The 27,307-nt window shown below is 40.3% G+C and overlaps 1 protein-coding gene across 6 annotated transcripts in view; it reads left to right on the forward strand.

Moving 5' to 3' along the window:
• The window catches only part of RB1 (RB transcriptional corepressor 1), a 228,465-nt gene that overhangs the window by 84,903 nt on the left and 116,255 nt on the right, over positions 1 to 27,307 (forward strand). For all 6 annotated transcript variants that reach the window (XR_013960129.1, XM_080660113.1, XM_080660114.1 and 3 more), the window contains 2 exons: positions 5,492 to 5,569; positions 8,443 to 8,530. Coding sequence is in view for 5 of the 6 variants with exons in the window: in XM_080660113.1 (XP_080516239.1) it covers positions 5,492 to 5,569; positions 8,443 to 8,530 (166 nt within the window). In the remaining variant the exon portion in view is untranslated. The remainder of the gene's footprint in view (positions 1 to 5,491; positions 5,570 to 8,442; positions 8,531 to 27,307) is intronic.

The following is a 27,307-nucleotide window of genomic DNA, read 5'->3' on the forward strand; positions in this document are numbered from 1 at the left end:
AGGATCAGCTGTGTCTATGCTGGGAGAACTTCTGTGCTGGAGACACCCTTATGAGGCAAGACTTGCAAAATTGCAAAAGCCTCTGTGCTCAGCTTGTATGGGGCGGAGTCTCAGGCGGAGCAGACAGCCTTGGCTTCCCATCAGCCCTGCTCTATGAGGCCCTTGGGTCTCAGTGTCCCTCGGTAATCGCTGCAAGCACCTCTGAGAGAAAGCTGCCCTCGAGTTTCACCCGCTGCCCGACAGTCCAGTTTCTCCCCGAATGAGTCTGGGTTCCCAGAGTCTCGCCCGGAACTGTAGTTCAGTGCAGTCGGGAGCTTCCGTCTCCCTCCCACTTGAGAAAGCCAGCTGCGCACTCAGCAGTCAGTCCTCTCTGCACGCGCGCACCTCGGACCTCTGCCTTCCGCAGCTCGTCTGAGTCTCAGTGTGCTTTTCTCTTTTCCTGACACTCCAGATTCCCCCCGAATGAGTCTACGTTCCCAGAGTCTTGCCCAGAACTGGAGGTCAGTGCATTCGGGAGCTTCCATCTCCCTCCCGCTTGAGAAAGCCAGCTGCACACTCAGCTGCCAGTCCTCTCTGCTCCCACGTGTCTCCATACCTCAGCCTTTTGCAGCTCCTGAGTCTAATGTGCTTTTCTCTTTCCTTCTAATTGTAGAATTTCCACTCAGCCAGCTTTCCTGTGGTTCTGGATGGTGTCCGTTTTGTCTTTTAGTTGTAGTTTTGAAATCGTTGTGCGAGGCAGCAGTTTAGGTGTTTACCTATGCCGCCTTCTTGGTTTTCCTCTTGACATTTTAATATTAATTCTTTCGATTTATGAACATTGAATATCTTTCCATTTATTCATGTCTTCCTCACCTTTTTTTTAATCAATGTCTTATACTTTTCAGTGTATAGTACTTTCATCTCCTTGGTTAAATTTATTCCTAGGTATTTTATTCTTTTTAATGCAATTGTAAATGGATGATTTTCTTAATTTCTTCTTATCATAGTTTAGTATATAGACACACAAATGACTTTTATATATTGATATTTATCCTGCAACTTTACTGAGTTTTGTTGTTTAGTTCTAACAGGTTTTTGATGGAGTCTTTAGGATTTTCTATATATAATTTCATTTAATCTGCAAATAGTGACAATTTTTCTTTTCAATCTCTAATTTGGATGCCTTTTACTAGTATTTCTTTTTATTGCCTAATTGCTGTGGATAGGACTTTCAATACTATCCTATATAATAAAAGGGTAATATGCAAATTGACCCTAATGGCAGAATGACCAGAACGACCGCTGGACCAGTCCCTATGAGGCTCACTGACCACCTCTTGGTCCTTTTCCCCGGCCAGCAGGCTCCAATCACCTGATGGCCACCCACTGCGGGGGCAGGGCTAGTGAGCGGATGGGAACAGCCGACCTCTTGGTCCCTTCCTTCGGCCATCAGGCATCAATCACCCGATGGCGAACGGGGAAACAGGGGTGGGTGGCAGCGGGGGCAGGGCTAGCTGCAGGCAGCTGGGGAAGATGGCCCTGATCACAGGCCAGGCTTAGGGACCATACCCACGCACGAATTTTGTGTGCTGGGCCTCTAGTGTTGAATAAAAGTGGTGAGAGTGGTCATCTTGTCTGATTTTGATCTTAGGTAAAACTTTCAGCTTTTTACCATTGATAATGATGTTGGCTGTGGTCTTGTCATGTATGACCTTTATTATGTTGAGGTGCGTTTCCTCCATGCCTGCTTCATTGAGAGTTATTATCATATATGGATGTTGAATTTTGTCAGATGCTTTTTCTGCATCTGTTGAAATGATCATATGATTTTTGTTTTTCATTTTGTTAATGTGGTGTATCACATTGACTGATTTGTGGATGTTGAAGCATCCTTGCATCCCTGGATAAATACCACTTGATCATGGTATATGATTCTTTTAATGTATTGCTGAATTTCATTTGCCAATATTTTGTTGAGGATTTTTACATATGTGTTCATCAGGGATATTGGCCTATAATTTTTTTGTGTGTGGCATTTTTGTCTGGTTTTGGTATCTGACTAATAATGCAGCCCTTATAAAATGGATTGTGAAGAGTTCACTCCTCCTCTTTTTTTGCGTTGAGCTTCTGCCCCCTGGTTGTCATTGCACGTCATAGCTACCTGCTGGTTGGTCAGCCAGTTGGCCGGTTGCTTAAGCTTTTATATATATAGATTGTCTTTTTAGTCTCTACTTTATTTATTTCTGCTCTGATCTTTGTTATTTTGTTCCTTTTACTATCTTTAGGCTTTTTTTTTCCTGGTTCCTTGAGGTATGAAGTTAGGTTGTTTGAGACTTTTCTTCTTACCTGAAATAGGTATTTTTCCTATCAAATTTCATCTTTAAACTGCTTTTGTTGCATTACATAATCTTTGGTATTTTACATTTTCATTTTTCTCAAGGTATTTTTATATCTTTAATTTTTATTAAAAAAAAGTTTTAGAAGGACTGATATTAATTTTTCTTTGAATGTTTGATGTAATTTACCAGTGAAGTTCTCTGGTTCTGGACTTTTATTTGTTGGGATATTTTTAATTACTGATTTAGTCTCCTTAATAGTAATAGATCTATTCAGGTTTTCTATTTCTTCATGATTCAGTCTTGGAAGGTTGTATGTTTCTAGGAATTTATCCATTTCTTCTAAGTTGTCCAATTTTTGTGTGTAATTGATTATAGTTATCTTATGATATATTTGTACTTTTGTGGTATCAGTTGCATCATGTCCTCTTTCATTTCTGAGATGAGGAATGGTGAGAGTAATCAAATATTTTTGAATGACTATAAGTTTGATTAATACTACATTTTATGTATTTATGTGCTCGCTCTCTCTTTTCTTTGTTTCTGTTGAGTCTAGCTAAAGTTTTGTTAATTTTGTGTATCTTTTTAAAGAACCAGCTCTTGCCCTGGCTCAGTTGATTGGAGCATCTTCCTGTACACCAAAAAGTGGCAGATTCAATTCCTGGTCAGGGCACATACGGAGGTTGCGGGTTTGATCCTCCGTGGGGGAGCTTATGGGCTTGAGGGGCAACTGTTTCTCTCTCTCTAAAGAAGTCAATAAAAACATATCCTTGCGTGAGGATTAAACAACCAGCTCTTAATTTTATTAATATTATCTACTAGAGGCCCAGTGTACAGATTCGTGCACATTAAAAGGAAATTAATTAGAAGGTGGCTGGCAGGGCAGGACTGGGTGATGGGCCGTACACACCCTGGAGTCAACCTCCCGTGGTCCCTTCCCGGCTGGCCACGCCTGGGGCAGTGCCGCGGCTCGAAGTGTGTCTGCGGAGTGAGTGGAGTCCCTCCAGCAGGTGGGGTCCCTCGGCCTGGCCTGCGGGGATTGGGCCGAAACCGGCAGTCTGACATCCCCTGAGGGGTCCCAGAGGGCACTCTGCAAAGTTGCTGTTGCTCGGCAACCTCTGTGTTGAGCTTCTGCCCCCTGGTGGTCATTGCACGTCATAGCTACCTGCTGGTTGGTCAGCCAGTTGGCCGGTTGCTTAAGCTTTTATATATATAGATTGTCTTTTTAGTCTCTACTTTATTTATTTCTGCTCTGATCTTTGTTTTTTTGTTCCTTTTACTATCTTTAGGCTTTTTTTTTCCTGGTTCCTTGAGGTATGAAGTTAGGTTGTTTGAGACTTTTCTTCTTACCTGAAATAGGTATTTTTCCTATCAAATTTCATCTTTAAACTGCTTTTGTTGCATTACATAATCTTTGGTATTTTACATTTTCATTTTTCTCAAGGTATTTTTATATCTTTTAATTTTTATTTGACCCATTGGTTGTTCAGTTTCATGTTAATTTCCACATATTTGTGAGTTTTTTAGTTTTATTCATGTAATTAATTTTTAGTTTCATACCATTGTGTTTAGAAAAGATGCTTGGTATGATTTTAATCTCTTAAATTTATTAAGACTTATTTTGTGGCCTAACATATCTATTTTAGAAAATGTTCAAATGTACACTTGACAAGAATGTATATGCTATTGCTTTAGAATGTTGTTCAAATATTTTTTAACTCCATCTGATCAAATGTGTCAATTAAGGCCAGTGTTTCCTTATTGAGATTCTGTCTGGATGATTTATCTATTGATGTAATATTAGTGGGGTAATGGTAGGGAACTTTTCTATTATTGTATCACTGTCTATTTTACCTTTCAGGTCTGTTAACATTTGCTTTATATGTTTAGGTGCTCCTATGTTGGTTACATAATATTTACAAATATTATAAGTGTTATATCCTCTTGTTAGGTTGACTCCTTTATCATTATGTAACACCATTTTTTTTTTGTCTCTGAGATAGAAATTTAATGTGAATTGTCCTGCATACCTTTTAATTCTCATTTAGATGAGTATAATTTTTAAAATGAGCATCAAAAGAAAATTGTTGAAATACAGTTGTCCCTTGAACAATTCAAGGTTGGGAGTGCCAACCATCTGTGTAATCAAAATTCGTGTATATTTTAAGTTGGCCCTCTGCATATGTGGATTCCAGACCATGGATTGAAAACAACATTGATGGGTAAACAACGCAGGTTTGAACTGCGTGTGTCCACAGCATAAGGGAACAACCCACATTATTCAAGGGTCAGTTCGTTTACTAGTTAGTGATCTCTGTCTTTATTTAGCCTTTCACCTGCTGTTACTTTTTTGGTTCATTTGTTTAAAGGTTAATACAAAAGTGTATTCTCTTGAATTGTCATGTAGAATCCTGAAGTAAGAATGGTTGAGAGTAATTACAAAAATTTTCCAATGACCATAAGTATGATTAATATGGCTTTAGCATGAAATATTTTAATATATAACTGAAAACTATATAATTTTGTAATTAAATACAGGTAAGTATTTCTAATTTTATTGAAATAAAAGTAAAGGTTTTGGAAGGCATAATGATTGAAAAACTTGAGCTTTGATATTTTTTGGCATGGAAGTTGATTTATAATGCCACTGAACATCAATCTTTGTAGAGAAAATATCTTTCTCTTTCAAAAAAATCCTTAATGATTATACCTATTTGTCATAAACCTACTAGAAAGAAACCCAATTTAAAAACAATAGTGAAAGCCCTGGCCTGGTGGCTCAATTGATTGGAGTGTCCTCAGGTACATCAAAAGGAGGTTGCAGGTTTGATCTCCCCTTGGGGCATGTACAGGAGGCAACTGAGTACTAGTAATGTTCTCTCTCACATAGATGTCTCTCTCTCTCTCTCTCTCTCTCTCCTCCCACCCCCTTCCTCTCTCTGTAAAGTCAGTCAAAAAATATTCTTGGTTGAAGAATTTAAAAAAACACCATAATTTTATTTATTTATGCAACTGTTGGATTATCTGCTTCCTATCACTTCTATTATAGACTTGTCATTTTGTATCATGTTATGAGGCAATGGAACGTATTATACTGTGTTTTTGTTTGTTTTTTTTACTCATAAAGTACAAAGTGTAAATTTTCAGTCTGAATGACTTTGCTTTTCATTATTTAGTTTTGAAATGCAGAGAACACCACGAAAAAGTAATAATGATGAAGAGTTGAACGTGATTCTTCCCCAGACTCCAGTTAGGTATGAATTATCTTACTCTTCATTTTCATTATAATTGTTTATCCAATGCTTCATAGAACTTTGGGTTTGTTTATTTATTCTATTATATATTTATATATAGATGCCACAAATATTGAGTGCTTTTTGCATTCGGTATTTTGATAATGGCTGAGGATATGATTATTAGACCTAGTTCTGTCTGTCATTAGGAATATAGTCTAGAATGGGAATGTGTTCCATCTCAGTAAATAAAAAACTAAAAATATGTTTCACTATTTGGTTTGCATACAACGTAGAAGGATTATAACTATTTTTTATGACCTTATCCTCACTTACTTCCCAAGTATAATATGTTTTAAGTCTTATTAAATTTACCTCTAAAATATTTCTTGAATCCATCTACTGTTCTTCATTTCTACTCTCACCACCCTTGTCCAAGATAACCTTTTTCTTTGACTTTTTGAGGTATCCTATTATCTGATCTCATCCCCATTCCTTTCTGTCTATCACCAAATCTGTTCTCTAGAGCTCCCAGAATAATATTCTAGAAATGTAATTCTGATCATGTTCACTCTGCCATTAAACCTTCTGATTGTTTCCTATTGCAATGGAAATACAATGCAAATTTTTAAATAATGCCTGCAAGATCTTATATGATCTAGCTGTGTTGCCTGTCTAACCTCATCTTGTTTTTCTCTTCATTATGTATTAGCCAGTTTCCTGAACTCTCCAACCAGCCTCTTCTTTTGTGCTTGAGTACTTTCACGCTTGCTTTTCCCTCTTAACTCTTTTCTTTCTATGAATTACCAACTGTTACTGTTCCTTTAGGTTCAGCACAAATAGTACTTTTTAAAAAAGATTTATTTCTCTCTGAAACATTTTCTTGTATTCCTTCTCAGAGCATCCCTTTGAATTTCTTCATAGTGTGTATCACAATGTGTAATTAGAAAACGATTTGTGTGTTTGCTTGTTTTTGCTAATATCCAATAGCCTTTAAGTTGATACCACATGGACCATGACTTTTTTGTTCAGCATGTGATAATTAGGACCAAGGTTAATACTTGGCATATAGTAAGTAATCAGTAATATTTTTAAATGACTATTTAGAGATATAAAATACATTTTTGTATAATTATAGTAATAGACTTAAGACAAGTTAATGAAATGGCACAGAATGAACTTTATGAAGTGATATTTGAACCCAGTTTTGAATATGTAAAGATTTATGTCACAGGATACTGGCATGTTAGTGGGTGGGAACAGCATATGCAAAGGGATGGAAGGAAGAAACAAGATGTGTCCGGGGAGCTATTAGCAGCTCTGTATTGATTGACTGTAAAATGGAAAAATGACAGCAAGAGAGGAGGGTGGGAATCAGATTATGAAGGACCTTATTTGCCATACTCACAAGTTTTGACATTAGCTTGTGCACAATATACATAGCCTGTTGGTATAAATGGGTATTAAGCAGAGGTAAGTATAAAATCAGACTTGATTTTTGAAAGCTTACATGGTGTTAGTTTGTGAGAGGGTGGAGGCAAACATGGTGAGAAATACTGAGACCTGTTAATCTGTCACAATAGTTCTTAATTAGGGGTCAAATTATAATAACCTGGGGAGTTTTTTTCAAAGTACATGTGCCAGAGCCTACTACCATAGACATAGTGAGTCAAAATCTCTGGACTGTTGTATTCCAGTAATTCAGTTGAAAGATGTTGAAACAAGAGATAGGCAGTGGAAATGAAGGAGCAAGAACAGTTTTGCAAATATTTGATGAATTCATATTTAGAATATTATTCTTGAGGCTTTTATGGGATATGAAGATGTGTAGTAAGTAGGACATAAGGATCTTATATATTTGAGAATAATCAGGGAGAGTTAAAGCCCTAAAAGTAGATGAGGTTGCCTGAAGTGAGGGTGTATAATGGCAAGAATATATGGCTAAGGGCTGAACCAGAAAGAATGCTGTCATTTAAGGACTAAATAGAAGGTAGATTAAATGAGAGGTGTGATTGGGAGCTCAAGAGAGTGAAGGCAGAAAAGCCAAGGGGGTAGGGGTGGGCAGTTTCAGGAAAGAGCAGGTGTGTAAGAAAGTCAAGTATACCTCAAGGAAGTCAAATATAAGATAAAATGAGAAAGATTTTTGGTTTAGAAGTTTGTGACTTAAGTCACTGTGCTTTAAGTAGATCATTGGCTGTACAAGTCATAGAAGCAATGAAAGGTGAGGAAGTGTAGATATCAGTTTATAGATGCCTGACTGAGAACACTGAACACATTTTACTGAATAATATATAATAACCTTTTTAATCATAAATATTCTACAGTTCTTTGCATCATTAAGTAGTGCCGATAGTAGCAATGTACTGCTACTCCAAAATTACAACATGAATATTTACTGTACTGTCAATCATATAATTATAGAATCAAAGAGAATTTCTAAGATATTGACCTAATTTTGTGCTTTAACAATGATGACTTCTAAAATTATGTATGCTTTCTTTTTGAAAAATTTCTTGCTCTCTTATTTGAAAAAGTGTAGTATTTAATTATATTAAAAGATTACTATTTCGATGCCAGCTTATGTTTTCTCCTTAATATAATGTTATGAGTTTGACCACTCAATGTTATATTAATTTATAGTTCTATTAGTAAATAAACTCATCGTTTTTCATAAACACATTGATTTTATGAACACATCTTTTCTTTAAGCTTTAAGTAAAATATAATTCCTTGTAAATAATAGTACACTAAGGGTTTTATAAAGTTTTATTGCAGAGAACTTTTTAAAGATAAATGGGAGACAGTGAGTTTGAAGATATATTAATTTGTGTGTTAGATACATTTCAATTTTTTCCCTTCATTGCTTAACATTTCTGTTTGCTTTTTTTGTCTAGGACTGTTATGAATACTATCCAACAATTAATGATGATCTTAAATTCAGCAAGTGATCAACCATCAGAAAATCTGATTTCCTATTTTAATGTAAGCCATATATGAACATTATTTATTGTAATACCTTAGCAAAGAAATTTGAAATTAGAAGTTAAAATTCTGAGTATTTTTAAAATACTTATCTCCCAATCAACAAGAATATAGTTGTCTATTAACTTATTATTTTTTTAAATCCTCAATAGTAGATTTTATTATTAGATGTTACTAGTAGACAGCATTTTTCTTAGATTTCCTCTTATTCATTTACCTTACTCAGCATTTTTTCTTATAATTTATTTTTTAACTTTATTTTTATTGTTGACATTATTATAGATGTCCCCATATCCTACCCCCTTTGCCCATCTCCACCCAGTCCCAACTCCCTTCCCTTCAGCCATCACCACACTTGTTTGTGTCTATGGGTTATGTATATACTAGAGGCCTGGTGCAATGGGTAGAGTCCCTAGGCCTGGCTGGTGATCAGGGCCAATTGGGGCCTTCCAGCTGCCGGCCGGGGCCTTCTTTTACTGCCAGCCGGGGCCTTTCTTCATTCCGCACCACCCCCTGATGGTCAGTGCATGTCATAGTGAGCAATCGGTCTCCCGGTTTAACTCCCTTGGGGACAATTTGCATATCAGTCTTTAATATATATATAGCTGTTCATTGGCTAATCCCTTCATCTACTTTTATCCAGTCTCCCTCCTCCCTTTCCTCTGACAACTGTCAGTCTGTCCTCGTATCCATGCTATTGTTTGTTTTGTTCGTTAGTTTATTTGTTCATTAGATTCCACATATAAGTGAGATCATATAGTATTTGTCTTTCTCTGACTGGCTTATTTCACTTAGCATAATAATCTCCAGGTTCATCTATGCTGTCACAAAGGGCAGGATTTGCCCTGGCTGAGTAGCTGAATTGGTTAGAGCTTTGTCCCCATGTTCCAAGGTTGCAGATTTGTTCTCCTGTCAGGGCACATACAAGAAGCAACCAATGAGTGCATAAATAAGTGAAAAAACAAATGTCTCTCTCTCTCTCTTTCATCCTCTCTCTCTCTAAAAACCAATAAAAAATTAATTTAAAAGGTAACATTTTCTTCTTTTTTATGGCCACATAGTATTCCATTGTGTAAATATACCACAGCTTTTTAATCCATTCATCAACTGATGGGCACTTGGGCTGTTTCCAGATCCTGGCAATCCTGTCTATAAAAGAGTGATATGCAAATTAACCATCACTACGCTACACCCACAAGCCATGCCCAAACACCACACCCACCAGCCAATCAGGAGCAAATATGCAAATAAACCCAACCAAGATGGCTACCGCCACAGAGAGCAGGAGGGAGGCTTGGGTTTCCCCGGCAATGGAGGAAGCCAAGCTTTCCGCCTGCCCTTGCTGGCCTAGGCCTCCACTCAAGGCTACAAAGTTTCAATGATAGAAGATACATAAATCCAAACAGAAATGGCGGCAGCCACGGAGCTGGAAAGAGCAGGAGGCTAGGGTTGCCCCCGGCGATGGAGGAAGCCAAGCTTTCTGCACACCCTGGCCAGCCCAGGCCTCTGCTTAAGGCTACAAAGTTTCAATTATAGAAGATACATAAATCCCAACAGAAATGACTGCCGCCACGAAGCAAGCAGAAGGCTTGGCTCCGCTCCAGGCCACAAAGTTTCAATTGTAGAAGATAAATAAACCCCAGATACCAGGGCCTCCGCGTGGGTCGCCAGGGGGCGTGGCCAGCCTGCAAACCACCACAGGCCCCTCGCCCAGGCCGTCCCACGCCCCAAGGGAACCCCCACCCTGATCTGGGACACCCTTCAGGGCAAACCAGCTGGCCCCCACCCGTGCACCAGGCCTCTATCCTATCTAATAAAAAAGTAATATGCAGATTGACCATCACTCCAACACACAAGATAACTGCCCCCATGTGGTCAAAGATCCTGCCCCCATGTGGACACAAGATGGCCACCACAAGATGGCCAGCAGGGGAGGGCAGTTGGGAGGGACCAGGCCTGCAAGGGAGGGCATTTGGGGGCGATCAAGCCTGCAGAGGAGGGAAGTTGGGGGCGACCAGGCCTGCAGGGAAAGGCAGTTGGGAGTGACCCAGGCCAGCAGGAAAGAGCAGTTGGGGGGGACCAGGCCTGCAGGGGAGGGCAGTTGGGGGGGACCCAGGCCTGCAGGGGAGGGCAGTTGGGGGGACCCAGGCCTGCAGGGGAGGGCAGTTGGGGGGACCCAGGCCTGCAGGGGAGGGCAGTTAGGGGAAAACAGGCTGGCAGGGGAGTTGTTAGGGGGTGATCAGGCTGGCAGGCAGAAGCGGTTAGGGGCAATCAGGAAGGCAGGCAGGTGAGCATTTGGGAGCCAGCAGTCCTGGATTGTGAGAGGGATGTCCTACTGCCCATTTAGGCCCAGTTTAAACGGACAGTCGGACATCCCTTGAGGGGTCCCAGATTGGAGAGGGTGCAGGCTGGGCTGAGGGACACACACCCCTGTGCACGAATTTCGTGCACTGGCCCTCTAGTTATAAATAATGCTGCTATGAACATAGGGGTGCATATGTATTCTTTCAAATTGGTGTTTCAGGGTCTTAGGATATATACTCAGAAGTGGGATTGCTGGGTTGAAAGGCAGTTCCATTTTTAATTTTTTGAGGACACTGTTCTGTTTTCCACAGTGGCTGCACAAGTCTGCAATCCCACCAACATTGCACTAGGGTTCCCCTTTTTCCACATCCTTGCCACCACCTATTATTTGTTGATTTATTGATGGTAGCCATTCTGGCAGGTATGAAGTGATATCTCATTGTGGTTTTAATTTGCATCTCTTGGATGATTAGTGACTGAGCAGTTTTTCATATGTCTATTAGCCATCTGTATGTCCTCTTTGAAGAAGTGTTTATTGAGATTGTTTGCCCATTTTTTAAACATAAATCTTTATTGTTCAGATTATTACAGTTGTTCCTCTTTTTTCCCCCCATAGCTCCCCTCCACCCGGTTCCCACCCCACCCTCTGCCCTTACCCCCCACTGTCCTCATCCATAGGTGTACGATTTTTGTCTAGTCTCTTCCCGCACCCCCCACACCTCTTTGTCCCCAAGGATTGTCAGTCCACTCCTTTTCTATGCCCTGATTCTATTATATTCACCAGTTTATTCTGTTCATCAGATTTTTATTCACTTGATTTTTAGATTCACTTGTTGATAGATATGTATTTGTTGTTCATAATTTTTATCTTTACCTTTTTCTTCTTCCTCTTCTTAAAGAATACCTTTCAGCATTTCATATAATACTGGTTTGGTGATGATGAACTCCTTTAGCTTTTCCTTATCTGTGAAGCTCTTTATCTGACCTTCAATTCTGAATGATAGCTTTGCTGGGTAGAGTAATCTTGGTTGTAGGTTCTTGCTATTCATCATTTTGAATATTTCTTGCCACTCCCATCTGGCCTGCATAGTTTCTGTTGAGAAATCAGCTGACAATTGTATGGGTGCTCCCTTGTAGGTAACTAACTGTTTTTCTCTTGCTGCTTTTAAAATTCTCTCTTTGACTTTTGCTCTTGGCATTTTAATTATGATGTGTCTTGGTGTGGTCCTCTTTGGATTCCTTTTGTTTGGGGTTCTCTGCGCTTCCTGGACTTGTAAGTGTATTTCTTTCACCAGGTGGGGCAAGTTTTCTGTCATTATTTCTTCAAAAAGGTTTTCAGTATCTTGCTCTCTCTCTTTTTCTGGCACCCCCGTAATTCTGATGTTGGTACGCTTGAGGTTGTCCCAGAGGCTCCTTACACTCTCTTCATATTTTTGGATTCTTTTTTCTTTTTGCTTTTCTGGTTGAGTGTTTTTTGCTTCTTTGTATTTCAAATCTTTGACTTGATTCTTGCGATCCTCTAGTCTGCTGTTGGATCTCTATATATTATTCTTTATTTCAGTCATTGTATGCTTAATTTCTAGTTGGTCCTTTTTCATATCCTCGAGGGTCTTGCTAAATTTATTGACCTTTTCTAGAAAATTCTTGAAAAACCTTATAACCGTGGTTTTGAATTCTATATCCAGTTGTTTGCTTTCCTCCATTTCTTTCATTTGTGATCTGTTTCTTTGTCTCCGCATTTTGGCTGCTTCTCTGAGATGATAGAGTGGCTCTGTGTGCTAGGTGTCCTATAGGGCCCAGTGGCTCAGCTTCCCCAGTTACCTGAGGTAGACACTCTTGGTGCACCCCTTTGTGGGCTGTGTGAACAGTCTTGTTGTAGTTAAGCCTTGATTGTTGTTGGTATCACTGGGAGGAATTGACCTCCTGGCCAATTGGCTGTGAGGATCAGCTGTGTCTATGATGGGAGAACTTCTGTGCTGGAGACACCATTATGAGGCAAGACTTGCTTTAGTGGGGCTTTGGTGCTCACTGAGTCTGCCCCCTGAGTGTGTCCCTTATGGATCTGAGGAGTTGCAATCTGGATTGTCCCACTCTGACCACCGGGTACACTGACTCTTGGATCTCCAAAGAGGTGCTAATTTAGCCTCTGCCTGAGGCCACCCAGCAGGAGCTATGGAGAGATCTGCAGATTCCTCTTCTTTCTTTGGGGTTTGGAGGTGCCCAGATGAGGCCCAGCTGTGAAGCAGTGCAAGCTACTGTGGGGCCTTGGGCCTTCTTTTGAATGTTCTGGGTCTCTCTGACTCAGCTGCAGTTTCTTAGGTAATTTTAGATTTCAAAGGACCAGGCCATTCATATGCAAAAACCTCTGCGCACAGCTTGGGTGGGGCGGGGTGTCAGGGCGGAGCAAACAGCAACGGCTGACTGTCGGCCCTACCCTAGAGGCCCCTGGGTCTCAGTGTCCCTTGGTAATCGCTGCAAGCACCTCTGAGAGAAAGCCGCCCTTGAGTTCCACCCGATGCTAGACAGTCCAGTTTCTTCCGGTATGAGTCTGAGTCCTCAGAGTCTCACCCGGAACTGGAGTTCAGAGCAGTCGGGAACTTGTGTCTCCCTCCGGATTGAAAAAGACAACCACGTCCTCAGCTGCCAGCCCTTTCTGGGTGCGCGCCTCTGTACCTCTGCACTTCACTTCCGCAGCTCCTGTGAGTCTTTGTGCTTTTCTCTTTCCTTCTAGTTTTAGAATTTCCACTCAGCCAGTCTTCCTGTGGTTCTGGATCATGTCCGATTTGTCTTTTAGTTGTAGTTTTGAAGTGGTTGTGCGAGGCAGCAATTTCAGGTGTTTACCTATGCCGCCATCTTGGTTTCTCTCTCTTTGCCCATTTTTTACTGAAAAATGGGCAAAATACCTGATCTGGATTAATTGTCTTCCTGGTGTTGAGTTGTATAAGTTCTTTATATATTTTGGAAATTAACCCCTGATCAAATGTATCATTGGTGAATATGTTCTCCTGTACTGTGGGGTTCCCTTTTCACTTGGTTGGTGGTTTCTTTTGCTGTACAGATTCTTTTTAGTTTGATCACACTTGTTTAATTTTTTTCTGTTTTGTTTCCATTTTCCAAGGAGATGATATATCAGCAAAAATAATGCTACAAGAGATGTCTGAGATTTTACTGCCTATGTTTTCTTTTAGATTTTTATGGTTTTGCAACTTACATTTAAATCTTTTACCCATTTTGAATTTACTCTTGTGTACGCTGTAAGTTGGTGGTCTACTTTATTTTTTTTTTTTACATACTTGTCCAATTTTCCTCACACCTTTTATTCAAGAGGCTGGCTGTCTTTACTCCATTGTATGCTTTTGCCTTCTTTGTCAAATATTAGTTGACCATAAAGGCGTTTATTTCTGGGCTCTCTTTTTGTTCCATTGATCTATATGCCTGTTCTTATGCCAGTACCAGGCTGTTTTGATTACAATGGTCTTATAGTTTGCTATCAGGTATTATGATACCTCCAACTGTTCTTCTTTCTCAAGATTGCTGAGGCTATTCAGGGTCTTTTGTGGTTCCATATAAATTTTTGGAATATTTGTTCTAGACCTGTAAAATATGCAATTGGTATTTTAATAGGAATTGCGTTAATCTGTAGATTGCTTTGGGTAGTTTGGACATTTTAATGTTGTTAATTCTTCCGATCCATGAACACAGTATACTAGTATTCTTCCACTTGTTTGTATCTTACTCAATTTCCTTCTTCAACGTCCTCTCGTTTTCAGAGTACAAATCTTTTATCTCCTTGCTTATAGTTAATACTAAGTACCTAGTTTTTCTTGTTCTTGAAATAGTAAGTGGGATGGCTTTCTTAGTTTCTCTTTCTGATAGTTCATTATTGCTGTATAAAAATGCCACCGATTTCTGAATATTAATTTTGTATCCTGCTACTTTGCTAAATCCATTTATTAGATCTAGTAGTTTTTTGGTGGAGTCTTGTTTAGACCTCATTGCCAAGATAATTTTCTTTCTGGTTCAGACATATCTTTTGTTTAGTTCCTTTCGTGAAAGTTAGTTTAGGATGAACTTAGAAGGTTTTTTGGAGTTTTATGTAGACTACTAGTACAAATTGCCTATCTCAGAATGGACATACCTTGAAGAACAATAAGTTTTTCTTTGATTTTGCTTCTTTATTACATCAGTATTATTCATTTTAAAAATTAATGCCTCATTTCCTTTTGTGTGTAAGTAAAACTTTAGGAGCTTATACACATTTTAATGGATATTTTGGCAACAATAATTTTCTGACAGGAAATGTTTCTTTATTTCCATGTTTCTATGACTTGTGTGCAGTTTTTGTCTCATAAAGATAAAATAATTTTATAGAATGGGAAATTTTTGAATGACTGTTTACATTTCAAAGAAAATTATAATTAGTCTTAATTTTGAAACATTTCTTTTTTAGAAAAAATATTTTTATTGATTTTATAGAGGAAGGGAGAAGGGGAGAGGGATAGAAACATCAATGATGAGAGAAAATCATTGATTGGCTTTCTCCCGCATGCCCCCTACTGGAGATCAAGCCCACAACCTGGGCATGTGCCCTGACTAGGAATCAAACATTGACCTCCTGGTTCATAGGTTGATGCTCAACCACTGACAACACCAGCCGGTCCGTTTGTTTTCTAATGTATAATATTTTAAATGTGTTTAATTGATAGAGATTATAAAATGAAGTTCATCTTTGGTTATAGCTGAAGAAAATCATGTTTGTGATAATATTTTAATGTATCATAATATGCATTTTAATAATTACCTTGTGAGGTATTTTAGTCATTAAAATTGATATAACTCTACCTTATATAATACATATATTAGAACTTCGTTTGTAACCATTTCTCTATTTTGTGTTTCTAAATACATAGCTAAATTATATAGGTAATTCTTAACTTATTTTTTAAGAGAATGAGGAAGGTGGAGAAGAGAGAGTGGGGGGAGAGAAACTTCAATTTGTTGTTTTACATATTTATGCATTCATTGGTTGATTCTTGTATATGTCCTGACTGGGGATCGAACCCAAAAAAACCTTTGCTTATCAGGATGACGCGATGGTATAACAAACTGAACTACCTGGCCAGGGCGAAAACAATTTTATTTTAATTTTTTCATTAAAAAATCTTTATTATTGCAAGTATTACATATGTCCTCTTTTTCCCCCCATTGACCCCTTTTAGCCCATCCCCGCCTGCACCCCAGGCTTCACCACACTCTTATCTGTGTCCATGGGTTATGCATATATGTATACAAGTTCTTTTGTTGATCTCTTCCCACCCCTCCACCCACTCTCACCTTCCCCTTGACATTCTGCAGATCCATGCTTCTATGTCTCTAGCTCTATTTTGTTCATCAGTTTACTTTGTTCATTAGATTGCACATATAAGTGAGATATGTGATACCTGTCTTTCTCTGACTAACTTATTTCGCTTAACATAATACTCTCCAGTCCCTCCATGCTGTCTCAAAGGGTAAGAGATTCTTCATTTTTAACTGCTGCATAGTATTCCATGGTATAAATGTACCACAGCTTTTTTTATTTTTAAGTATATTTTTATTGATTTCAGAGTGGAAGGGAGAGGGAGAGAGAGATAGAAACATCAGTGATGAGAGAGTATCATCGATCGGCTGCCTCCTGCATGCCCCACACTGGGGATCGAGCCCTGCAACCTGGCATGTGCCCCGACCGGGAATTGAATCATAACCTCCTGGTTTATGGGTGGATGCTCAACCACTGAGCCATGCCAGCCAGGCTGTACCACAGCTTTTTTATCTACTCATCTACTGATGGACACTTGGGCTGTTTCCAGATCTTAGCTATTGTAAATTCTGCTGGTATGAACATAGGGGTACATACATTCTTTCTGATTGGTGTTTCAGGTTTCTTAGGATATATTCCTAGAAGTGGGATCACTGGGTCAAATGGCAGTTACATATTTAATTTTTTTGTGGAAATCCCATATTGTTTTCCATAGTGGCTGCACCAGTCTGCATTCCCACCAGCGGTGTGCTAGAGCTCCCTTTTCTCCACATCCTCACCAGCACTTGTCATTTGTTGATTTGTTGATGATAGCCATTCTGACAGGTGTGAGATGGTACCTCATTGTTGTTTTGATTTGCATCTCTCTGATGACCAGTGACTTTGGGCATGTTTTTATATGTCTCTTGGCCATCTGTATGTCCACTTTGGAGAAGTGTCTATATAGCTCCTCTGTATATTTTTAAATTTGATTGTCTTCCTTTTGTTAAGTTGTATGAGTTTCTTATATATTTTGGGTAGTAACCCTTCATCAGATGTCTCATTGCCAAATATGTTCTCCCATACAGAAGGCTCCCTTTTCATTTTGTTGATGGTTACTTTAGCTGTGCAGAAGCTTTTTATTTTGACGTTGCCCCATTTGTTTATTTTCTCCTTAGTTTCCCTTGCCCTGGGAGATATATCTATAAATATATTGCTATGAGAGATGTCTGAGATTTTGCTGCCTATAGTTTCCTCTAGGATTTTTATGGTTTCACAACTTATATTTAAGTCTTCTATCCATTTGAATTTATTCTTGTGTCTGGTATAAGTTGGTGGTCTAGTTTCATTTTTTTTGCATGTACCTGACCAATGTTCCCAACACCATTTACTTAAGAGACTGTCTTGACTCTATTGTATGCTTTTGCCACCTTTGTCAAATATTAATTGAGCATAATGGGTTAGGTCCATTTCTGGGTTCTCTGTTCTATTCCATTGATCTATATGCTGTTCTTGTGCCAGTACCAGGCTGTTTTGATTACAGTGGCTTTGTAGTATAATGTGATATCTGGTATTGTAATCCCTCCAACTTGATTCTTCTTTCTCAACTTTGCTGCAGCTATACATGGTTCTTTTTGGTTCCATATAAATTTTTAAAGTATCTGTTCGAGATCTGTGAAATATGCTGTTGGTATTTTAATAGGGTTTGTATTGAATCTGTAGATTGCTTGGGTAGTATGGACATTTTAATGATATTAATTCTACCAATCCATGAACTTGGTATATTCTTCCACTTGTTTATATCTTCCTCTGTCTCTTTTTTCAATGTCCTATAGTTTCCTGAGTACAAGTCTTTTACCTCCTTGGTTAAATTTATTCCTAAGTATCTTAATTTTTGTTGTTATTGCAGTTGTAAATGGGATTGGTTAGTTTCTCTTTCTGAGACATCATTATCTATATATATAAAAAGCCAGCGACCGGAATGCCAGAATGACTGGAATGACTGGAACGACCTTTCGCTATGATGCCCACTGCTACCAGTGAACCAGCCCGATAGGGGGGTGGGGCTGGCTGGCCAACCCCCACACAGCCTTTCCCCCTGGCCGGCCCCACCCCTGATTACCCCCCACCCCAATAGGGGGTGGGGCCAGTCAGCCAACCTTCTGCAGCTTCTCCCCCAAGCCAGCCCCACCTTCGATGGGCCCCCACCACCCCAATCTGCCGTCAGCCCCTCCCCCCGGCTGGCCCTACCCCTGATAGTCCCCCTAATTTTCATAGGGAGCAGGGCCAGCTGGCCAACCACCTGTGGTCCCTCCTTACTACCGGCTCTGCCCCCATGGGCCCCTACCACCCCAATCAACCTGAGGTCCCTCCTCCCAGCCAGCTCCACCCCTGATCAGCCCCCCCACTCCGATCAGGAGCAGGGCCTGTTGGCCCACCGCCCACAGCCCTTCCCCACACCCAGCCTCACCCCCAATCAGCCCATGGCCCCTCCCTGCAGCTGGCCCGGTCCTGATCAGGGCGGGACAGCCAGCCAACCTCCTGATGTCTCCTCCTCCTAACAGGCTCCACCCCGATCTGCCCCCATTGGGGCCGGGCCGGCCAGACCCCACCCATATTCAGATTTGTACACTGGGCCTCTAGTTGATACTAAAATGCCATTGATTTTTGGGTGTTAATTTTATATCCTGCTACATTGCTGAATTAATTTTTTTTAATTTTTTTATTAAGGTATTATATGTGTACATATCTTACCATTGCCCCCCCACCCCACTCCCATACATGCCCTCACCCCCCAATGTTTTGCATCCGTTGGTTACTCTTATATGCATGCATATAAGTCCTTCAGTTGATCTCTTATTTCCCCCACCTCTCCCTAACCTTCCCGCTGTAATTTGACAGTCTGTTTGATGCTTTACTGCCTCTGTATCTATCTTTTTGTTCATCAGTTTATACTGTTTTTCATTATCCCCAAATGAGTGAGATCATGTGGTATTTTTCTTTCATTGACTGGCTTATTTCACTTAGCATAATGTTCTCTAATTCCATCCAGGTGCCTACAAATGGTAGTAATTCCTTCTTTTTTATGGCAGCATAGTATTCCATTGTGTAGATGTACCATAGTTTTCTGATCCAGTCATCTGCTGACGGGCACCTAGGCTGTTTCCAAATCTTAGCTATTGCAAATTGTGTTGCTATGAACATAGGGGTGCATATATCCTTTCTGATTGGTGTTTTTAGTTTTTTAGGATATATTCCTAGGAGTGGGATTACTGGGTCAAATGGGAGTTCCATTTTCAGTTTTTTGAGGAAACTCCATACTGTTCACCACAGTGGATGCACCAGTCTGCATTCCGACCAGCAGTGCACGAGGGTTCCTTTTTCTCTACATCCTCACCAGCACTTGTCGTTTGTTGATTTGTTGACGATAGCCATTCTGACAGGTGTGAGATGGTATCGCACTGTCGTTTTGATTTGCATCTCTCGGATAATTAGTGACCTTGAGCATGTTTTCATGTGTCTCTTGGCCTTCCTTCTGTCTTCTTTCGAAAGGATTCTATTTAGGTCCGTTGCCCATTTTTTTATTGGATCCTTTATCTTCCTTTTATTAAGTTGTATAAGCTGCCTGTAGATGTTGGAGATTAAACCTTTATCAGTGATAACATTTGCAAATATGTTCTCCCATACAGTGGGATTTCTTGTTGTTTTGTTGATGGTTTTTTTTTGCTGTGAAAAAGCTTTTTATTTTGATGTAGTCCCATTTGTTTATTTTCTCTTTGGCTTCCATTGCCCTAGGGGCAGTATCAGTGAAGAAGTTCTTTCGGCATAGGTCTGAGATTTTGCTGCCTGTGGATCCCTCTAGTATTTTTATAGTTTCCCGTCTTATATTTAAGTCCTGTATCCATTTTGAGTTTATTTTTGTGTATGGTGTAAGTTGGTGATCTAGTTTCATTTTTTTGCATGTATCTGTCCAATTTTCCCAACACCATTTATTGAAGAGACTGTCTTGACTACATTGTATGTTCATGCCTCCTTTGTCAAGTATTAATTGCGCATAGTGGTTTGGGTCGATATCTGGATTCTCTATTCTATTTCATTGATCTATATGTCTGTTCTTGTGCCAGTACCAGGCTGTTTTGAGGACAGTGGCTTTGTAATACAGCTTGAAATCTGGTATTGAGATCCCTCCTACTTTATTCTTCTTTCTCAGGATTGCTGTTGCTATTCGGGGTCTTTTTTTATTCCAGATGAATTTTTGGAGAGTTCTTTCTAGGTCTGTGAAATATGCCGATGGTATTTTAATGGGGAGTGCATTGAATCTATAGTTTGCTTTGGGTAGTATGGACATTTTAATGATGTTGATTCTACCAATCCATGAACATGGTATGTTCTTCCATCTGTTTACATCTTCCTCTATCTCTTTTTTCAGTGTCCTATAGTTTTCCGCATATAGGTCTTTTACCTCCTTGGTTAGGTTTATTCCTAAGTATCTTAATTTTTTTGGTGCGATTGTAAATGGGATTACTTTTTTAGTCTCTCTTTCTGTAAGTTCACTATTGGTGTATAGAAATGCCATAGATTTCTTGGCGTTAATTTTGTATCCTGCTACATTGCCAAATTCATTTATTAAGTCTGTTAGTTTTTTGATGGAGTCTTTCGGGTTTTTTATGTACAATATCATGTCATCTGCAAATAGGGACAGCTTTACTACTTCTTTTCCAATTTGGATGCCTTTTATTTCTTCTTCTTGTCTAATTGCAATGACTAATACTTCCAGTACTATGTGGAACAGGAGTGGTGAGAGTGGGCATCCCTGTCTTGTTCCTGTTCTTAGGGGAAATGGTTTTAGTTTTTGCCCATTGAGTATGATGTTAGCTGTGGTTTTATCATATATAGCTTTTATTATGTTGAGGTATGATCCTTCTATTCCCACCTTGTTGAGAGTTTTTATCAAGAAAGGGTGTTGGATTTTGTCAAATGCTTTTTCTGCATCAATTGATATGACTATGTGGTTTTTATCTCTCAATTTGTTTATGTGATGTATCACATTTATTGATTTGAGGATATTGTACCATCCTTGCATTCCTGGGATAAACCCTACTTGGTCATGGTGTATGATCTTTCTGATGTAATGCTGGATCCGATTTGCTAGAACTTTGTTGAGAATTTTGGCATCTACGTTCATGAGGGATATTGGCCTGTAATTCTCCTTCATTGTATTGTCTTTATCTGGTTTTGGTATTAGGCTGATGTTGGCTTCATAGAAGGAGCTTGGAAGTGTTCCTTCCTCTTGAATTTTTTGGAATAGTCTGAGGAGGATAGGTTTTAGTTCTTCCTTGAATGTTTGGTAAAACTCTCCTGTGAAGCCCCGGGCTTTTGTTTGCTGGAAGCTTTTTGATGACTGCTTCAATTTCTTCCATAGTTACTGCCATATTGAGCTGTTTAGATTCTTCCTGATTGAGTTTTGGAAAGTAATATTTTTCTAGGAATATGTCCATTTCCTCCAGGTTGTCCAGTTTGTTGGAATAGAGTTGTTCGTAGTATTTTTTAACAATCCTTTGTATTTTGGCGGGATCTGTTGTTATTTCACCTCTTTCATTTCTGATTTTGTTTATTTGGGTCCCCTCTCTTTGCTTCTTGGTGAGCCTGGCTAGAGGTTCATCAATCTTGTTTATCCTTTCAAAGAACCAGCTCGGGGTTTTGTTGATCTTTTGTATTGTTTCTTTGGTCTCTAGGTCATTTATCTCTGCTCTGATCTTTATTATTTCCTTCCTTCTCCTTACACTGGGCTTTTCTTGTTGCTCTTTTTCTAACTCTTTGAGTTGTTGGGTTAGGTAATTTATTACCATTGTTTCTTGTTTTTTGCAGTAGGCTTGTAGAGCTTTGAACTTCCCTCTCAAGACTGCTTTCGCTGTGTCCCATAGATTTTGGATTGTAGTGTTTTCATTGTCATTTGTTGTCATGATGTTTTTTATTTCTTCTTTGATCTCTCTGGTAACCCAGTCATGGTTTAATAGCATGCTGTTTAGTCTCCATGTGTTTGATTTCTTTGGGTTATTTTTATTGTAGTTGATTTCCAGTTTTATGCCACTGTGGTCTGAGAAGATGCTTGATATGATTTCTATCTTCTTGAATTTGAAGAGACTTTGCCTGTGTCCCAACATATGCTCTATCTTTGAAAATGACCCATGTGCACTTGAGAAGAATGTATATTCTGTGGCTTTGGGGTTAAATGTTCTGAAGATGTCAATTAATTCCATCTTGTCTAGTGAATCATTTACGATTGATGTTTCTTTGCTGATTTTTTGTTTAGAGGATTTGTCTAATGGTGATAGTGGGGTATTAAAGTCTCCTACTATGACTGTATTTCTGTCAATCTCTCCCTTGATATCCTCCAGGAGTTTTTTTATGTATTTGGGTGCTCCTGTATTGGGTGCATATATGTTTACCAGAGTTATTTCTTCTTGTTGGATTGCTCCCTTTAGTATTATGAAGTGGCCTTCCTTATCTCTTGTTATGTCCTTCACTTTGAGATCTAATTTGTCAGATATAAGTATTGCTATCCCAGCTTTTTTTTCAGTTCCATTTGCCTGGAAAACCTTTTTCCATCCCTTCACCCTCAGTCTGTGTGCGTCTTTTTTTTTGAGGTGGGTTTCTTGTAGACAGCAGATATATGGGTCTTGTTTTCTTACCCAGTCCGTTACCCTATGTCTTTTGATTGGGGCATTTAATCCATTTACATTTAAAGTTATTATTGATAGGTACTTATTTGTCGCCATTTTTATTCTTTACCCCTGTGTTCCTTCTTCGCTTCCTATTTCTTTCTTCTTTTTTTTTTTTTACAGCTGACCCTTTAGCATTTCTTGCATTGCTGGTTTGGTGGTAATAAATTCCCTTAGTCCTTTTTTGTCTGTGAAGCTCCTGATTTCACCTTCAATTTTGATTGATAGCCTTGCTGGGTACAGTGTTCTTGGATTCAGACCCTTCTTTTGCATGACTTTGTATATTTCATTCTATTCCCTTCTGGCCTGATGAGTTTCTGTTGAGAAATCAGTTGCTAGTCTGATGGGGGTTCCTTTGTATGTAACTTTCTGTCTCTCTCTTGCCGCTTTTAAGATTCTTACTTTGTCGTTGGTGTTTGCCAATTTAATTATGATGTGCCTTGGCGTCAGTCTTTTGGGGTTCATTTTGCTTGGGACTCTGTGAGCTTCTTGGATTTGTGTGGGTTTTTTTCTTCCCTATATCAGGGAAATTTTCTGTCATTATTTCTTCAAACAGGTTTTCTATTCCTTGCTCAGCTTCCTTTCCTTCTGGAACCCCTATTATGCGGATGTTGTTTTGTTTCGTGTTCTCCCAAAGTTCCTTTTGGCTCTCTTCCTGCCTTTTAATTTTTTTTTCTAGAAGTTGCTCTACTTGGGTATTTTTTCCCATCTTGTCTTCTAGCTCACTGATGCGGTCCTCTGCTTCTTGTAGTCTACTTTTGATGCTTTCTATTGAGTCCTTTACAGCAGCGATGTCATTTTTCATTTCTTCTTGGTTCTTCTTCATTTCCTCTTGGTTCTTGCTCATATTGTCGAATTTGTCTTCCATTCTTTTCAGCCACCTTATGACCATTTCTCTGAATTCTTTCTCTGGAAGGTTGCTTGCCTCCATTTCGTTTACTTCCTTTTCTGGTGATGCCTGCTTTTCTTTCATATGCAGGCTCTTTGTCTCCCCATGGTCTCTCTTCTCTGGATGTCTGGTTATGTAGTTCTCTCTCTCCTGCGTTGATTTAAAGGCACAAAATACAGCACTACCAGGTACAACACACAAGGCCCTGAACAGAAATGTATTCACGATATTAATAACCTCCAATAAAGGTGACCACCAGAGAAAGGCAAATTAGGTGATAGGAGAGAAAGAAGAAGAGGAAAAAGAAAGAAAGGGGGGAAAAAAAAAGGAGTGTCAAAATGAAATTGGGAAAAGGAAAAAAAAAAGTAAGAGAGACAAGAAAGAGACTAAGAGAGAAAGGGGAACAAACTATATATATGGGGAGACAGCTCCAATAGAACAATCACTAATCCCAGCAAATGCCAGCAACAACTACCTGGGGATTAATACAAACTACAACACCAACTAATATTGAGTGAGGCAAGGGAAAACAGAAGCCCAAAAATATAAACAAACAAAAGAAGAATAAGCAAAACAATCTCACAAAAAAGCATAAAAATTCGATATAATCAACATTCAAGCAAACAACAACAAAAGGACAGAGAGAAAAACAATTTTTTGCATAGTTAAGACAGCGAAGAGAGAGGTGTGTAAGGACTTGGAGCAGGGGATTGGAGATTAGATATGTAAGTAGGGTGAAATTTTAACAGGGGGTAAACAGAAAGAATAGGGGAAATCTAAAGCAGGAAAGGGGTAAGATAAACAGGACACCGAAAAGGGGAAGGTTAGGAAGAGTGTGATGGCATAAAGGTAGAGTTGAGATAAAGTAAAACGATGCTAAAGGAAAGATGAAAATAGAATGTAGAACACTAGTCCCAAAGTATAATGAAGAGAAAATAAAATGACACTTAAAAGAAAAGATAAAATAGCAGTCATAATAATATGGATTGAAAATAAAAATGTAATAATTAAAAAAGTAAAATCAAGTGAGGAAAAAAGAAAAAAATTAGTTTCTTGAGTAAAAGATGCAAAAAATGAAAAAAAAATGAAAAATAAAAATAAAATGTGGAGTAGTGAAGGTCATTCACTTCCTCTGTTGTTCTGTTTGGCACACCTGTTTCTCAGTCCGGACAGTATTGCAGTTCCCTGCGTTCCACTACTCTTCAGTGTTGTAAGCCAGTCCTGATTTTAAGCAAGTGGTGTGTCTTAATTTCTCATATTCCTTTATTTTTGATTACACAAGAGTCAATTTGTGATTCAGCCCCTGATTGGCAGTGTTTCTGGAATGACTTCCGGGTCTATATATCACCTCTCTAGGCAGTGTTAGAGCCTTCTTTCCCTGTGGCACTCACTACGGGTTTGTGGGAGTGCGCTGCCTCAGAGCTGGCTTTCTGATGGTCACTTCCCCGCTCCAATCCCCAGGTTCCAGAAAAACAACTTTCCCCTGCAGTCTCCCAGGGTGTCCCCAACTGGGTGATCCTATGTATTGGGCTTAGTAATCAGAAGCAAGAATTTCAAGAGGAAAAAGCCCAAGTGTGCGAACTCGGGGGCTGCGCGTAAGTCAAAGCAGCCGGCACACCTTTGAAATTCTTACGCTGTCCCTGCACGTCAGATCAAAATGGGTTGCTTTTTAGAGATCCCTTCTGTTAGCAGCTCTGAGGATCCCCTTCCACATTCACGGATCACGCCAGCCCCAACAGCCACGGATTTTTCTAGGCTCAGACTTCCCTGGTCCTCCAGCTCCCACAAAACGCACGTTCCTCTCTCCGGCCAGGACTAGAGACCTCACCTTATCCCAGGCGAAATCTGACCTTTCCCTGGTGGAGTGTAGAGCTCCTCTGAATCCACGTGTTTGCGCCAACTGGGGACCGGTGTTCTGGGGCTCGCAGCTATTCCGTGGGTGCCGCAGTTGTGGATTCTCAGGCTTCCGATAAGCTCCACTTTCCCGTTCAATATGGCGCAGACTCCGCGTCCAAGCCCGCAGCTCCGGGAGGGGACCCAGCCGCAGTGGGGGCTGTCAGGTCAGGGGAACCCCGTCTAGCAGTCCCCCACCTTCTTCTGGAGTTTAGCTGTCCCTTAACTTGCCAACAAACACTCCTCGTGCGACCCTCAGCTGTTCTTTCTTTCTACTCCGGGACAAGGCTCGGAACACGTCTGTCTATTCCGCCGCCATTTTTCCTCCTCTGAATTCATTTTTTCAATCTAGTAGTTTTTTGGTGGAGTGTTCTGGGTTTTCTATGTACAATGTCATGTCATCTGCAAATGATGACAATTTTGCTTCCTCCTTTCCAATTTGGACGCTGTTTAAGTTTTCTTCTTGTCTGATCACTGTGGCTAGGATTTTCAATACTATCTATACTAATAAAAGAGAAACATGCAAATTGACAGTACCTCTGCTACGCCCACAAGCCATGCCCACCAGCCAGTCAGGAGCGAGTATGCAAATTAACCCAACCAAGATGGCGGCAGCCGCAGAGCTGGAGTGAGCAGGAGGCTTGGGTTGCCCTGGTGATGGAGAAAGCCGAGCTTCCCGCCTGCCCTGGCCGGCCCTGGCCTCCGCTCAAGGCTACAAAGATTCAATTATAGAAGATAAATAAATCTCAGATACCTGCTTCCAGCCAGCCCTGGCCTTCGCTCAAGGCTACAAAGTTTCAATTATAGAAGATAAATATATCCCAGAAACTTGCTTCCAGCCAGCCCTGGACTCTGCTCAAGGAGGCGCTGAAAAAAAAAAAAAAAAAAGAAAAAAGGAGGGGCTGGGAGCTTGGGTCGCGGTAGGGTGATCAGGCTAGGATGGGACAGCAGTTGTGGGTGATCAGGCTGGTGGGGGGCGGAGCCATTGGGGGTAAGCAGACCAGCAGGGGGGCCAGTTGGGGGTGAGTAGGCCATCAGTGGGGGTCAGTTTGAGGTGATCAGGACAGCGAAGGGGAGGGCAGTTTGGAGTGAGCAGGCCAGCAGGGGGGCAGTTGGGGGTGAGCAGGCCAGTGGGGAGGTAAGGTGAGGGCGAGCAGGCCAACAGGGGGGGCAGTTGAGGGTGAGCAGGCTGGCACGGGGGACAGTTGGGGCTGATCAGGCTCTCGGGGGGGCATTTGGGGGCAAGCAGGCCAGCAACGGGGGGCAGTTGGGAGCAAGCCAGCAGGCGGAGTGGTTAGGGGCAATCAGGCAGCCAGGCAGGCAGGTGAGCAGCTGGAGCCAGCAGTCCTGGATTGTGAGAGGGATTTCCGACTGCCAGTTTAGGCCCTATCCCTGTAAACTGGCAGTAGGACATCCTTCGAGGAGTCCCAGATTGGAGAGGGTGCAGGGTGGGCTGAGGAACACTCCTCTTCCCCCGTGCACAAATTTCGTGCACCTGGCCACTAGTGTTGAATAATAGTGGTGAAAGCAGGCATCCCTGTGTTGTTCCCATTCTTAGGGGAAATGGTTTTAGTTTTTGCCCATTGTGTATGATGTTAGCTGTAGGTTTGTCATATATGGTCTTTATTACATTGAAGAATGATCTCTATGCCACTTTGCTGAGAGTTTTTATAAAAATGGTTGTTGGATGG

This window comes from Plecotus auritus (assembly GCF_963455305.1).
Source record: "Plecotus auritus genome assembly, chromosome: 3".
NCBI lineage: Eukaryota > Metazoa > Chordata > Mammalia > Chiroptera > Vespertilionidae > Plecotus > Plecotus auritus.